The sequence below is a fragment of the Narcine bancroftii genome, chromosome 4, assembly GCF_036971445.1.
Source record: "Narcine bancroftii isolate sNarBan1 chromosome 4, sNarBan1.hap1, whole genome shotgun sequence".
In the NCBI taxonomy this organism is placed as follows: domain Eukaryota; kingdom Metazoa; phylum Chordata; class Chondrichthyes; order Torpediniformes; family Narcinidae; genus Narcine; species Narcine bancroftii.
This window is the reverse complement of record NC_091472.1, coordinates 263,322,844-263,335,496: the sequence shown is the minus strand read 5'-3', so window position 1 is coordinate 263,335,496 and position 12,653 is coordinate 263,322,844. Positions and strand designations below refer to the sequence as shown.

The 12,653-nt window shown below is 38.6% G+C and overlaps 1 protein-coding gene across 6 annotated transcripts in view; it reads right to left on the bottom strand.

Moving 5' to 3' along the window:
• Positions 1 to 12,653, bottom strand: part of ptpn4a (protein tyrosine phosphatase non-receptor type 4a) — a 201,329-nt gene that overhangs the window by 44,369 nt on the left and 144,307 nt on the right. For all 6 annotated transcript variants that reach the window (XR_011356614.1, XR_011356617.1, XR_011356616.1 and 3 more), the window contains exons 18-23: positions 12,406 to 12,489; positions 10,127 to 10,183; positions 8,896 to 9,052; positions 8,566 to 8,732; positions 5,815 to 5,905; positions 1,734 to 1,795 (exon numbers count right to left, since the gene is read on the bottom strand). Coding sequence is in view for 1 of the 6 variants with exons in the window: in XM_069934869.1 (XP_069790970.1) it covers positions 1,734 to 1,795; positions 5,815 to 5,905; positions 8,566 to 8,732; positions 8,896 to 9,052; positions 10,127 to 10,183; positions 12,406 to 12,489 (618 nt within the window). In the remaining 5 variants the exon portion in view is untranslated. The remainder of the gene's footprint in view (positions 1 to 1,733; positions 1,796 to 5,814; positions 5,906 to 8,565; positions 8,733 to 8,895; positions 9,053 to 10,126; positions 10,184 to 12,405; positions 12,490 to 12,653) is intronic.

The following is a 12,653-nucleotide window of genomic DNA, read 5'->3' as shown; positions in this document are numbered from 1 at the left end:
TTTTTTTTTTGACAATTCATGTTTTCAGCATCAGCTGCATTTTGTTTAAAAAGATTAGTTGCTTATTTTCTAGGTTAAATCTCTATCCTGATTATGCACCTGCTATGAGTGACCAGCAGTGCAATAAATAGTAAAAACTGTATTTTACATCTTCAACCTCTGCCTTCAAAGAGCCCAGCAATTGGTCCAATTCAACTGCAACAAAACTGCATCAAGATCACTGCTGCAGCAAAAACAAGGTAAGGTGGTATGTAATCAAAGTCACACCATAAATTATTGGCACCTTTAGAATGAAAGAATGTTAAAACCTTGAATGTGAGTGAAAACACAAATTTTATTAAATAGTCTAGACTTTTAAAATGAAAATCAAACTGCATCTTCAATTTCAAGATAACAGCTTCTAACTTGAAGCAGATACCAGCTGGCAGCGTGTGCTTGGACAGCTTGTGCGTATTAAATTTGAGAAGTAACCACACCTGAAAAAATGGGAGATTTGAACAAGCCAATAAGAATTGACAATGAAAACCAAATAAACAAATAGAACTTATTTTGCAAATACAGAAAAAAGGCATTTTCAGTTCTGTTTCCTTAATTCAAATATTCTCTTGTCCAATTGTCTAGAATTCAATCCAATTCACAAATTAATGCACTGAAGAGGTGGCAGTATTCCATTCATGGATCATCATGAAATTCATTAATACAGCTCCTACCATTTGGCCAAATTAACTGTGCATCTTAAACTCGGCTTGTACTCAAAGAATCCAAATAATGGAGCAACTCACGAAGAAAACATTTGGGCAACATTCATGTTGGGTATTCAGCCTAAATAACTACTGTTGATGCTCGTCCATGCCTGTGACACTTTTTAACATTTACATGTTGACAGATATTCAATATTATTGTTCATTAATTGATCCTGAGGCAGAAAAGTGTCCATTTTAGTGGGTCCAGCATTACACTTTGAGCAGGTAGAACAAAGATGGCAGGCTTTGTCAACAAATTACATTAGCTAAACAGACATTTTTAACAATAAAATCCCAAATGTTGGTTATGTATATTTGCTATAAAAAGTACGCTTTTTGACCTGGTGAGTTTTTCCAGCATTGTGTTTTTAATTTAAAATGATTGAAAATGCTCGTTGCATTTTTATTTCAATTATGGCATCTGCAGACTTTTGTGTTTTACTCATGATTTTAAACTACTCCAATAGAAAGTTTTTTAATACTCTCTCCAGTTTTTTTCCTAAACTTATAAGACAAAGTACACATGGCTGGTACCAAGGTGTAGATCAAAATTAAAACAAAAAACAAATCTAACAAAAGCTAATACTCATCATGCAGCAAAGTAACAAGTTACAAAATAATACTACTTGATGGGAGTGCTGCAAAGCATTTTTTTTGCAATTTATGGACAAATTGTTGAAATCCTATATTAATGGCAAATGTGCTACTCCATAGGCTTTATATATACACAGTAAAACTTCTGGTATCCAGAATTCAAACAACTGGCAAAAAAAAAGGAAAATAAATAGGTAAAACTATGCAAGTTTAAATTTGGTGCACCTCACCATTAGCCAATCTATGCAACCGTGCAATCTCAAGCAACCAGAAAATATACTTATCTGGCATCTACCAATCCCCATAAGTGCTGAATGCCAGGGGTTTTACTGTAGCTTCTCACAAAGAGCTGATTGTTATAATAGAAGACAATTTCCAAAGGATACCAACACTCACATTTATATAATTTGCATTGATGTAGTCATCTGTACCCTTTAGAATAACCCGTGTTGCATCATCTACAAAAAAAAGTTGATAAATTCAAACAATGGCATATTTAGACAGTTGCTAATTTCACTCTTTACTTATTTAAAGCACCCACAATTAAAACTTTCTGCAGTCATTATATTTGCTTCATTACTGACTAGTTAAGGATTTAATCAATTATAACTTTACAGTTCAAGTATGAGCTATCCATCACTCATTGTAGGATTCCTCCATGTCATTTTTAATGAACAGTTTGTTTAAACCAATAATAAGTGATTGAAATTACAGCAGGGCAATTTCTTAACACGAGTTCCAAGTGTCAAAATTGCATTAACCTCAATGTTTTCAGTTCTAATTCATCAGGTGATCGGGTGGATACAGATGGGAGGGGGAAGAAGAGGAAAGTGCAGAAAGGTGATGGGAGAAAGGTCTGATAAGGATGTGTCTTGGGTAAACTTATACCTCTCATTTTGTTCATTTTAGATTGGTCAGTGTTTGAGCTACTGAAAGAAAATAGACACACACACACACACTGAGAGCAGTTCAGTTTATACAAGGCTTTAATACCAAATCTAAAGCTGAATTCACACTACAATATGCAAGCCCTTCCCACTTATACTTATCAAAGCCTGGACTGGTCCCAACTGCCGAAGCGAGGCAACGACTGCACATTTGTCGGGGCGCCGGTAGCAGCTTCTCCACCTCCCCTGACCGGGACGTCGCTTTGGAATCTTGAAGTTCTTCTTCTTGCTGAGAGATGTTGCCACCTCTTGGAAAGTCTCAAACTTCAGCAGTGGGTCCATGGCTTATATTACCCAAAAGTTGTTTACTTCAGATCTTATCTCTTTGAACAAATGATTTAATTATCTTCAAGGTCTCCTGACAGTCTGCGACCAACAAAAGACAACTGCATCTCTGGGCCTCATGGTGGAATTTAGATTATGTCTTCTGATGCAACTGCATCCATTCTTTCATAAGCTAGTCTAAATCCTCCATTACAGGATGCTCTCTGATAAGAGAAAAGGGATGGCAACCTGGAGGGAGTCAGAAGGATGAAAGAAAGAAAACTGGAGGGAGAAGGATACCAAAAATTGGAAGTTGATATTAATATCGATTGGTTGGAGACTGCTGAGATAGAATAAAAGGCATTATTCCTCCAATTTATGTGTGGGCTCAACTTGGCAGTATACGAGGCCATGGACAAACATGTCAGTGTGGCAATTGGGGAGTTCCTTGCTATTACAGTGGACAAAGTAAAAGGTGCTCAACAATGCAGTCCCCAATCTGGATTCAGTCTCCCCGCATGTAGAGATCGCATCAGGACCTTCAGATGCAGCAAATGACCCCTACACTTGGACAAACTGTTTGATCTGCCCAAAAGGTGGTGAGGAAGGAGGTGCAGGTGCAAGTGCACCACTCTTTTGTGGTCACAGGAGTAGGCACCAAGGGGGCAATTGGTGGAAGGGAATGGTGGACGAACAAGTTTCGGAGAACAATCCCTAAGGATGGCAGAGAGGATGGGGAAGATGTGTCTGGTGGTGGGATCAAATGCAGGTGGCTGAATTCTGTTCTGTTTTCACCAAAATCTGGACATGATTACACATAAATGTGATTAATGTGAAGAGATCTAGATCAAGACAGGCACAAGTAATGGTGTCTGGTCATTTAGCCGACATGAAGAGTTTGTGTGAGCTCCAAAGCAATGAATTCCACGCTCTTCTACATTAGACTGACTCAGTAACAATAACTAGAATGACGTGAGGGTTGGTGGTGCTGTGGATAGTCTGGAGGGTTATCAGAGGTTACAGAGGGTCACTGATAGGATGCAGAGCTGGGCTAGGAAGTGACAGATGGAGTTTAACCCAGAAAAGTGTGAAGCAGTTCATTTGGTAGGACAAATTTGAAGGGAGGAGTCTGAACAGTGTGGAAGAACTGAGACCTTGGTGTTCATATCTATAGGACACTCAAAACTGCTACACAGGTTGATAGTCCTGTTCAGAAGGTGGCCTTCATTAATGGTAGGATTGAGCTCAAGAGCCACAAGGTAATTTTACAGCTATACAAGACCTTTGTTAGACCCCCACTTGCAATAATGTGTTCATTTCTGGTCACTAAGGGAAATATATGGAATCTGGAGAGAGAGAGAGTGCAGAGGAGATTTACAAGGATTGGAGAGTATGCCTTCTGAGGATAGGTTGAGTGAACTTGGTGTTTTCTCCTTGGGACAGAGGTTGAGGAGTGAGCTGACAGAGGTGTACAAGATGAAAGAAGTCACAGGCTTTTTCCCAGGGCTGAAATGGGTAACACCAGGTGGCATAGTTTTAAGGAGCTTGGGAACAAGTAAAGGGGGAATATAAGAGACAGGTTTTTCCACACCGAGTGGTTGGTGCTGGGAATGGTGGTGAAGGTATAATAGGATCTTTTAAGAGACTGTTAGATAGGTACATGGATCAGAGAAAAATGCATAGTTATGAAGCATGGACATTCTTGGCAGTTGGAGTAGGCTATTAGATTGGCACAACACTGTGGGGCAAAAGGCTTGCACTGAGCTGTAGATTTCTATATTCTATGTTAACTGCAATGTAAAACAACTGTAGAAAGATGTGGTAATTACCAAGTCCATTCACAATGGCAAAGATAAAGAAACATAACCAATGCTTCACACTTCAGCCTTGATCAATATAGAAAAATATTGACAGGTGCCTGAAAAAAGGGTCAAAGGGTTTTTTTTTGGAGGGGGTGTGGTAGGGAGGGGTAGGAGCACCGTCCCAAAGGGAAGAGGGATAAGGGAGGGAGGGCATCCCTCCTGTTTTGAAGGGCTCAATCCTGGAACGCTAGTTATGTATCTTTATCTTTGCTCTATAAAGTACGTTTTTTGACCTGCTGAGTTTCTCCAGCATTGTGTTTATACTTAACCATGGTGTCTGCAGACTTTTGTGTTTTACTCTATCCACAATGGAATGAAGATGGCCAAAATGGGTCTGACCCAGAATGGGCTGTGGGTCATTGCATCGTTCATTGGAAGACAACAGAAGGAATAGGAGGGGAAATGGTCTACAGAAACAGAGTACATCTCCTCGCAGTTCTCCAAGAATCTGGATTGCAAATACCTTACAACCAACACCCATTAGGTGTTGAGAGACTGAGAGACAAAAGGTAAACCAGAAGTCAGATTAAGGCTGAACACCTCTTCTCTTGACTGAAACAATACTTTAGGGCGGAAGAGAAGGGTGCGCACTGCCATCTTTGCTGTGACTGCCCCGCTGATCGTGCGTAACCAGCGAGGCCAGTTCGACACAGCAAAGTCGTGGGTCGCCACTGTACCATATATTTGTACGATGAAATATTTAATGGAAGAAACATCACTGACCGGCTGCATCATGGTCTGGTATGGGAGACATCAATACCCCTGAGTGTAAAGCCCTGCAAAAGGTAGTGGACACAGCCCAAGACATCACAGGTAAGACTCTCCTTATCATCGAGAATAGGCGTCACTGCCATGGAGCAGCAATCATCAAGGACCCACATCATCTAGCACATGCTCTGTTCTCATGCTACCATCAGGAAAGAGATCAGGTGCCACAAGACTCACCACACAAGGTTCAGGAACAGCTGCTACTTCTCTACCATTGGACTCCTCAACAAATTTAATCAGGGACTCTTAACTTTTGCACTTAATTGATTTGATTCCCCTCTATGTATTGCACAATTTGTTTAATTTCTTTTTTGTTTACTTGTGTATGTTGAGTTTTTTTTGCACTACCAATAAGTGGTAATTCTGGCTGGCTTGCAGGAAAACGAACCTCAGGGCTACATATGTCATACATGTACTCTGACTATAAATCTGAAACCTTAGAAGTTTCTAATTTAAGTATTTCCTAGAAATTCGCTCAAAAGAATGAACTTCCCTTGCATAAACATTTCTTGCATTAGCCATGATGTGACCAAATTCTGCAAGACATTAATGAGCTTATAACAGAACCCCTTTGCCCTCAGATTATAAAATTAATTTTTTGTTGTCTATTGCCATACAATTAAGAGCTTTACTTACAAGGTGAGATGTCTCTGTATCTGTTTTTGGAAATATTGTGAGGTAACTTGGCACATGACATCGTCATACCAGGCTTCTTTCTGTACAGTTGCTAAGAATTTAAAAAAAAGCTTTTCTTAAAAAGTTGGCATGGACCATCAAGAGCAAGATGAACCTAATTCACATTGACTATTCTGATCCAAGAATAAAGTTGTTTGTGCATACAAGGAGCAACTTGCTTATTCTAAATGGCAAGATCTTCAGTGAATATTTCAGCCAATCCAACTGGAAGTTCAGCATTTAAATTTCCAGAAAAGAGTCTGTGTAAAAGGATCATAAAGGGAATACCCATTCCAAAATTTTACCTCTTCCACCTCTTTTTTTTTACAAACCAGAACGTCCAGTCTGAAGTGAACTGCATGCAATCCACAGCAACAGGCTAATGAATAGGATGAATTGATGACTTGCAATGATGCATAAAGCACACGATGTTGCAGCGCTCTTCTGTCTGCTGGATAGTTTGGACACTGATGATTCACGTCATCGGCGATGTCGCCCAAAGATTATACATCACAGTCGATGTGTGGCATCCCACGTCCAGCCTACGTAAATACTGCACTGCAGGTATTCTATCGAAACTCGTGGTGTGATACAGATATTTGGAGTTTTGTGTGAACAGCCACTCCAGAAGGTAGGGAGACTCTTCAGAACGGGAAAAAAAATTGCAAGTTCGATGTTTAAAAAAAAAGCATAGATGATGGCTTCTCAGACTGGAGGCCTGTGACTAGTGGTGGGATCAGGCTGGAACCATTGTTTACTATACAAGATATCTTTTATGTTGTCAATTGGATTGGAGGCATTGTGGACAGTGAGAAAGGCTTTCAAAGCTTGCAGAGAGATCTGGACCAGCTGGAAAAATGAAGATGGATTTAATGGAGACAAACGCAAAGTGTTGCATTTTGGAAAGAAAACAGGTTCTGAAGCCTCCATGCAAGAGTGGCAAGTTATTTGTGTGAAGAATCAATTCTCTGAAAACAACTCAACAAAAATTTTGTGTTCTAATAAGTCTGAGGCCTCACACCTACTCCATAATTACTTTTGAGCAACAATTTAAAGAATCTGAGTTACAACACAAAACTGAACTTTAAAAATGGCTTATTTTTATAATACTGCTTCAAGTGTAATGGTTTTGAGACTGGTCACACACACACACATCTGCGTATAGTGGGGCTAAGTTAGAGTTAAGTAGTGTTATGTTATTAATAGTTTTTAATAAAATTATTGTTTTGAAGATACCATTGTCTTAGTGAATTTCTATTGCAGCTGGTCTGGTAGGTAACAGCAGAGCACTGAGGAGTGCGGAGGAACAAAGGGATCTGGGAATACAGATAGATAATTTCCAGAAAGTGGCATTGTAAAGAAAGTTTTTGGCATCTTGTCTTTCATAAATCAAAGTATTGTGTACAGGAGTTGGGATGTTATGGAGTATCGTGTGCAGTTCTGGTCGCCAAACTACATGAAAAATACCAGTAAGATTGAAAGAGTGCAGAGAAAATTTATTAGGATGTTGCCGGAGTTGAGTTACAGGGAAAGATTAAACAGGTTGGGACTATATTCCATAGAACGTAGAAGAATGAGGGGAGATTTGATAGAGGTTTACAAAATTATAAGGGGAATAGACAGAGTAAATGCGATTAGGCTCTTTTCACTTAAATTGATGAGAGAGAAATATGAGAGGATAAGGCTTTAGAGTCAAAGGTTTAGGGGGAAACATTAGATGGGAACTTCACTTAGGGAGTGGTGGGAGTTTGAAACGAGCTACCATCTGACATGGTAAATAAGGGCTCACTCTCAAGTTTTAAGAATGAATTGGATAGGTATTTGAATGGGAGTGGTTTGAACGGTTATAGAATGGGTGCAAATCAGTGGGACTAGAGGAATGATGTTTCAGAACAGACTAGAAGGGCTAAATGGTCTGCTTTCTGTGTGTAAGTTTTCTGTGGTTTGTAAAGATATCAGTAAGATTGGAAGAGTGCAGACAAGATTCATTAGGGTGTTGCCTGGACCTCAGGAACCAAGTTTCAGGGAAGGTTTAAACAGGTGAGGACTCTTTATCCTGGAGTGAAGAATAATGAGGGAAGATTTGATAGAGGTATACAAATTATGAGTGGTTTGGATAGAGTAGATGCAAGTAGGTTTTTTTCCATTGAGGTTAGGTGAGATACAAACCAGAGGACATTGGTAAAGGGTGAAAGGGGAAAAATTAAGGAGGAACTTCTTCACATAGAATAGTGGGTGCGTGGAACAAGTTGCCAGCTGAAGTGGTGAATCCGGGCTCCATTTTCACATTTAAGAAAAATTTGGACAGTTATATGGATGTGAGTGGCATGGAGGGCTATGGACTGGGTGCAGGTCAGTGGGACTAGACAGAATAATAGTTCAATACAGATGGGAAAGGCCGAGGAGACCATTTTCTGTGCTGTAATGTTCTATCCTTATTCACTTTTTGTTATGATTTTAAATTCACAAAAAAGGTGGAAGCAGAAAATTCAGAGGGTTAAGACAAGTTAGATTAAATAATAACCAGCAAAGGCAAATAGATCAAATGATCTTCTCCTATGCTACATTAATGACCAACTTACCTCATTAGAAAACATTATCGTCACATTGTCAAATATTGCTATATAATCTGCATGCAGTCTATATTACATATCAAGTCCATAAAAATGTTTAAATAAACTTATGCACTTTCAGGCTGAAAATATTTCTTACATCAAACTGTGCAAGAATCATTCCAGTCTCCAGACTATCCCGTAAATGTATCATGGACTCCCTTAAGGCATCGTCATCCTGGTGGGTTACATCCAAAGGCGACTTCTCTGGAATATACTGAAAATCAGGTTCACTTTCTGCCTTCTCTTCCACAACGTCATAAACAGCTGAGAAAATAAATTTCACAGAATCACTGAATGAAAATAATACTATTTTGTAGAAATAGTGTTCAGAAAGCTCATATATGGCAAACATTTAAAAAATCTTTTGAACCTCAATTATTTTGCTGCTTGAAAAGCTTCACTTGCATGTTTGAAACACTGCACTTACCATTTGGCCGAACTAATAATAATAATTCTTCAGAACGAATCTCACAGCTGGCTTTGATGAATGCAACAACTTGGTCATGTGTATATTCTGATATATCCCTTCCATTAATCAGTACCACCTGATCACCCTCATTGAGCCGAGGAACACAAGTGTCAGCCTATGCATTGAAATTAAAGATAACAAACATTTATAGCCATTCTTGTCAATTAAAATCACTATATTCAACAACAACAAACTTGCGCGCTAGATTTAATTTCAGTAAAATTCATGCATAGACAAATTAACGAACTAGAACCTGATATTGGATTCCTCAGCTTCTAATTATTGATTTGAGGAGGGGATGGAAAGAATTGCGTGGAAGAGAGTAGTTTTTAGGTAATCATTGTACTTTAAAATGAAAGCAGAAAATGCTGGAAACACGTCAGACAGGAATCATGGATCTCAGAGATCACTCGGTGCAGTTGGACCTGCTGTGCATTTCTTGGTTTATTTAGATTTCCAGCATCTGCTGTTTGTTTTGCACTACATTTAGAAGTTTTGGACCATTTTCTAAAGTTTATGGTGAGTTTAACAACTGTTTAAACAACATTTTCAAATGATCAAGATGCCCCAAAGCTACCTTTATCTGAATATTTTGAAGTTTCGGAGTTGATTTCTACCCCCACCCAATCAAGTATCAAGTAACCAAAGGATAATGGATAAATTATGGTTAATATCACAATTGTTATGTTTTGCAGGTTGATATCACTTGATGAACCAATTTCAAAGATTAATTAAGAGAGGATCACACTGCTGTTATATTCAGGCCAGGGAAGGTGAAGGAGGTAGATATCTTGCCTCAAAGTGAATGAATCATTTTATTTTAAAAAAACAAGGAAATTTAATGGTCATTGTTACTAACATTAGCTTTTTATTCCACATTTATTCAAGTGAATTTAAATTCCCCAGATGACTTGGTTGAATAGAATCTTTGCATCTCGGTCCAGAAATAAAAACTAGAATTCTACCCCAACATTTTACTGAGATTAAGAGGAAATATATTTATTTTTTATTTAACAATGAAGCAGAGGACTCTGAAAAGTTACATGGCACACTTCTTCATCTGTGTTAAGGTCTGAATTTGATATCCATGAAAAATACCAAATTCATGATTCTTGGCACGTGACTATTATTGGCAACTATCATTTATTGTCCATCCTAAATTACTGCTGAACTAAACAGAGTCACTTACTGGTGTTCCAGGTGCTACTCGTGATACTATTACTGGCATTTTCTGATCAACACCTCCCTATCAAAATGAATTAGAGCAAGTATTAGTGAAGTGTACATTTTTAACATGGAGCTATTTAGCACCAAGTGATAGAATACATTGCCAAGAGCCATTAAAACACTGAGCCCTTCTTCAAGGTATGAGGAAATCCTAAATCCCTTCAGCATGTTTTTACTGCTGCTTTCAAGGAACCAAGGGCTTGAACCCCAAGATCCCCATGTTCATTAACATTTCTTAGTCCCCTTCCATTTACAAGTCCTATTTCTTGATTTCCAAAAATGCACCACTTTGCACAAACTACCTGCCAACTTTCCATCCAACCTATATCCTGCTGTAGTCTTCAACAACCTTCCTCATGATACCATTAACATTCAAATTATGTGTGTACTAATTGTACGTTCTACATTCAAATTATGAATGTACATTATAAACTGTCAGACATCCAAAAAAAAAATCCTTCCATCACCACTTATCTCCCATCAGCAGGCCAATTTTTAATCCAATTCGCTAGATTATCTTCAAATTTTGGACCAGCCTCCTGTGCATGACCTTGTCAAAAATCTTAAGCCCATACAAGCTTCAGTCTTCTCAGTTACCCCCTCAAAAAATGCAATGAAATTTGTATTGGATAAGATTTCTCATAACAAAGCTAAGCTGACTCTTCATCAATTCCTACCATTTCAAATAAAGATACAAATAGAATAATCTCTCCCCCAATGGTTTTCCTACCATCAATGCATTCAATAAGGTGCCGCATAAAAGACTTGTACACAAGGATGCATAGAGTTGGGGTTGATGTATTAGCATGGCTAGAGAATTGGTAAACCAATAGAAAGTAGAGTTGAGATACAGGGGTGTTTTTCTGATTGGCAGTGGTGAGCGCGGTGCCGCAAGACTTGGTGCTGAGTTTGCAAATGTTCATCATATACATTAATGATCTGGAAGAAGGGACAGAGTGACAAGAGTATTTAAGTTTGCTGTTGACACTACATTGAGTGGAAAAGCAGATTGTGCAGAGAATACAGAGAGATATAGATAGGTTAAGTGAATGGGCAAGGGTTGGCAGATGGAGTACAATGTTGGTAAATGTGAAGTTATCCATTTTGGAAAGAAAATTCGAAGATCAGATTACTTAAATGGCAAGCAATTTCTGCATGCTGTGGTACAGAAGGACTTAGGAATGCTTGTGCATGAATTGCAAAATGTTGGTATGCAGATCCAGTAGACTATCAAGGAGGCAAAAGGAATGTTGGCCTTCATTGCAATGTGGTTTGAATTTAGGAACAAGGAGGTTATGCTGCAACTGTTCAAGGTACTGGGGAGGCTGCATCTGGAGTACTACATACAGTTTTTGTCACCTTACTACAGGAAGGATGTATTGGATTTGGAGGCAGTGCAGAGGAGGTTCACCAGGTTGATCCCAGACTTTAGGGGGTTAGCCTGTGAGGAGAGATTAAGTGGCCTGGGACTGTACTCACTGGAATTTAGAAGAATGAGAGGGAATCTTGTAGAAATAATAAAATTATGAAAGGCATAAGCAAAATAGAGGTAGGAAAGTTGGTGGAGGAGAGCAGAACTAAGGGACATAGCCTCAAGTTTCAAGGTAGTAAATTTAGGACAGAGATGAGGAGGAACTGCTTTTCCCAGAGGGTGGTGAATCTATGGAATTCGATGCACACTGAAACAGTACAAGCCACCTCAGTAAATATATTTAAAACAAGATTGGATATATTTTTACATAGGAGGGGAAGTAAAGGATATGGGGAAAAGACAAGTAGGTGAAGATAAGCCCTACATCAGATCAACCATGATCTCATTGAATGGCGCTGAATGTTCAACGGGCTGGGTGGCCAACTCCCGCTACTATATCTTATGCACAACTCACTGGCTTGTGATCTTTTGGCTATCCATCTATCCTTCTTGAATAAAGTCATATTTGTCAGCCTCCAAACATCTTGTATTTCACCCATGGCAAACAAAGTGGCAAAAATGTTTGTTATTCTTGTTGATGCTTCCCTGCAGGCACCTTACTTTTTAATCTCCTTTGGACAGGATCAAATGTGTTTACTAGAGATTGCTCATCAGTCAGTCTCTGTCGTAAATGTTTTTTTTAAACTATCTTTCAACCTTGTAGCTCTCCAAGTAATATTGTTTTTAATGCCAATAACTCATATGCAAAAAAAGCCCTGAAAAATATACATTTTAGAAGTTAAGCATATTATAAATACAAGGTGCATTACCTTAACATTGAAACCAAATCTCCCATTCTCATCTGCTCTCATTCTTATCAGAACCAGATTGTCATGAGGAACAATACCATTTGGCTGCAAAAAAGAAAGCATTGAAAGTTAAGTACTTTTAAAAGGACCCCAGATTCTTCTGAAATGCACCATTAAGAAATAATTGCAGGACATTTGTCTCAATTATTGACAAATCCAGGAATAAAAGCAGTTTCGGAATCGTGACACTTTAACTCCTTTTGTGAACT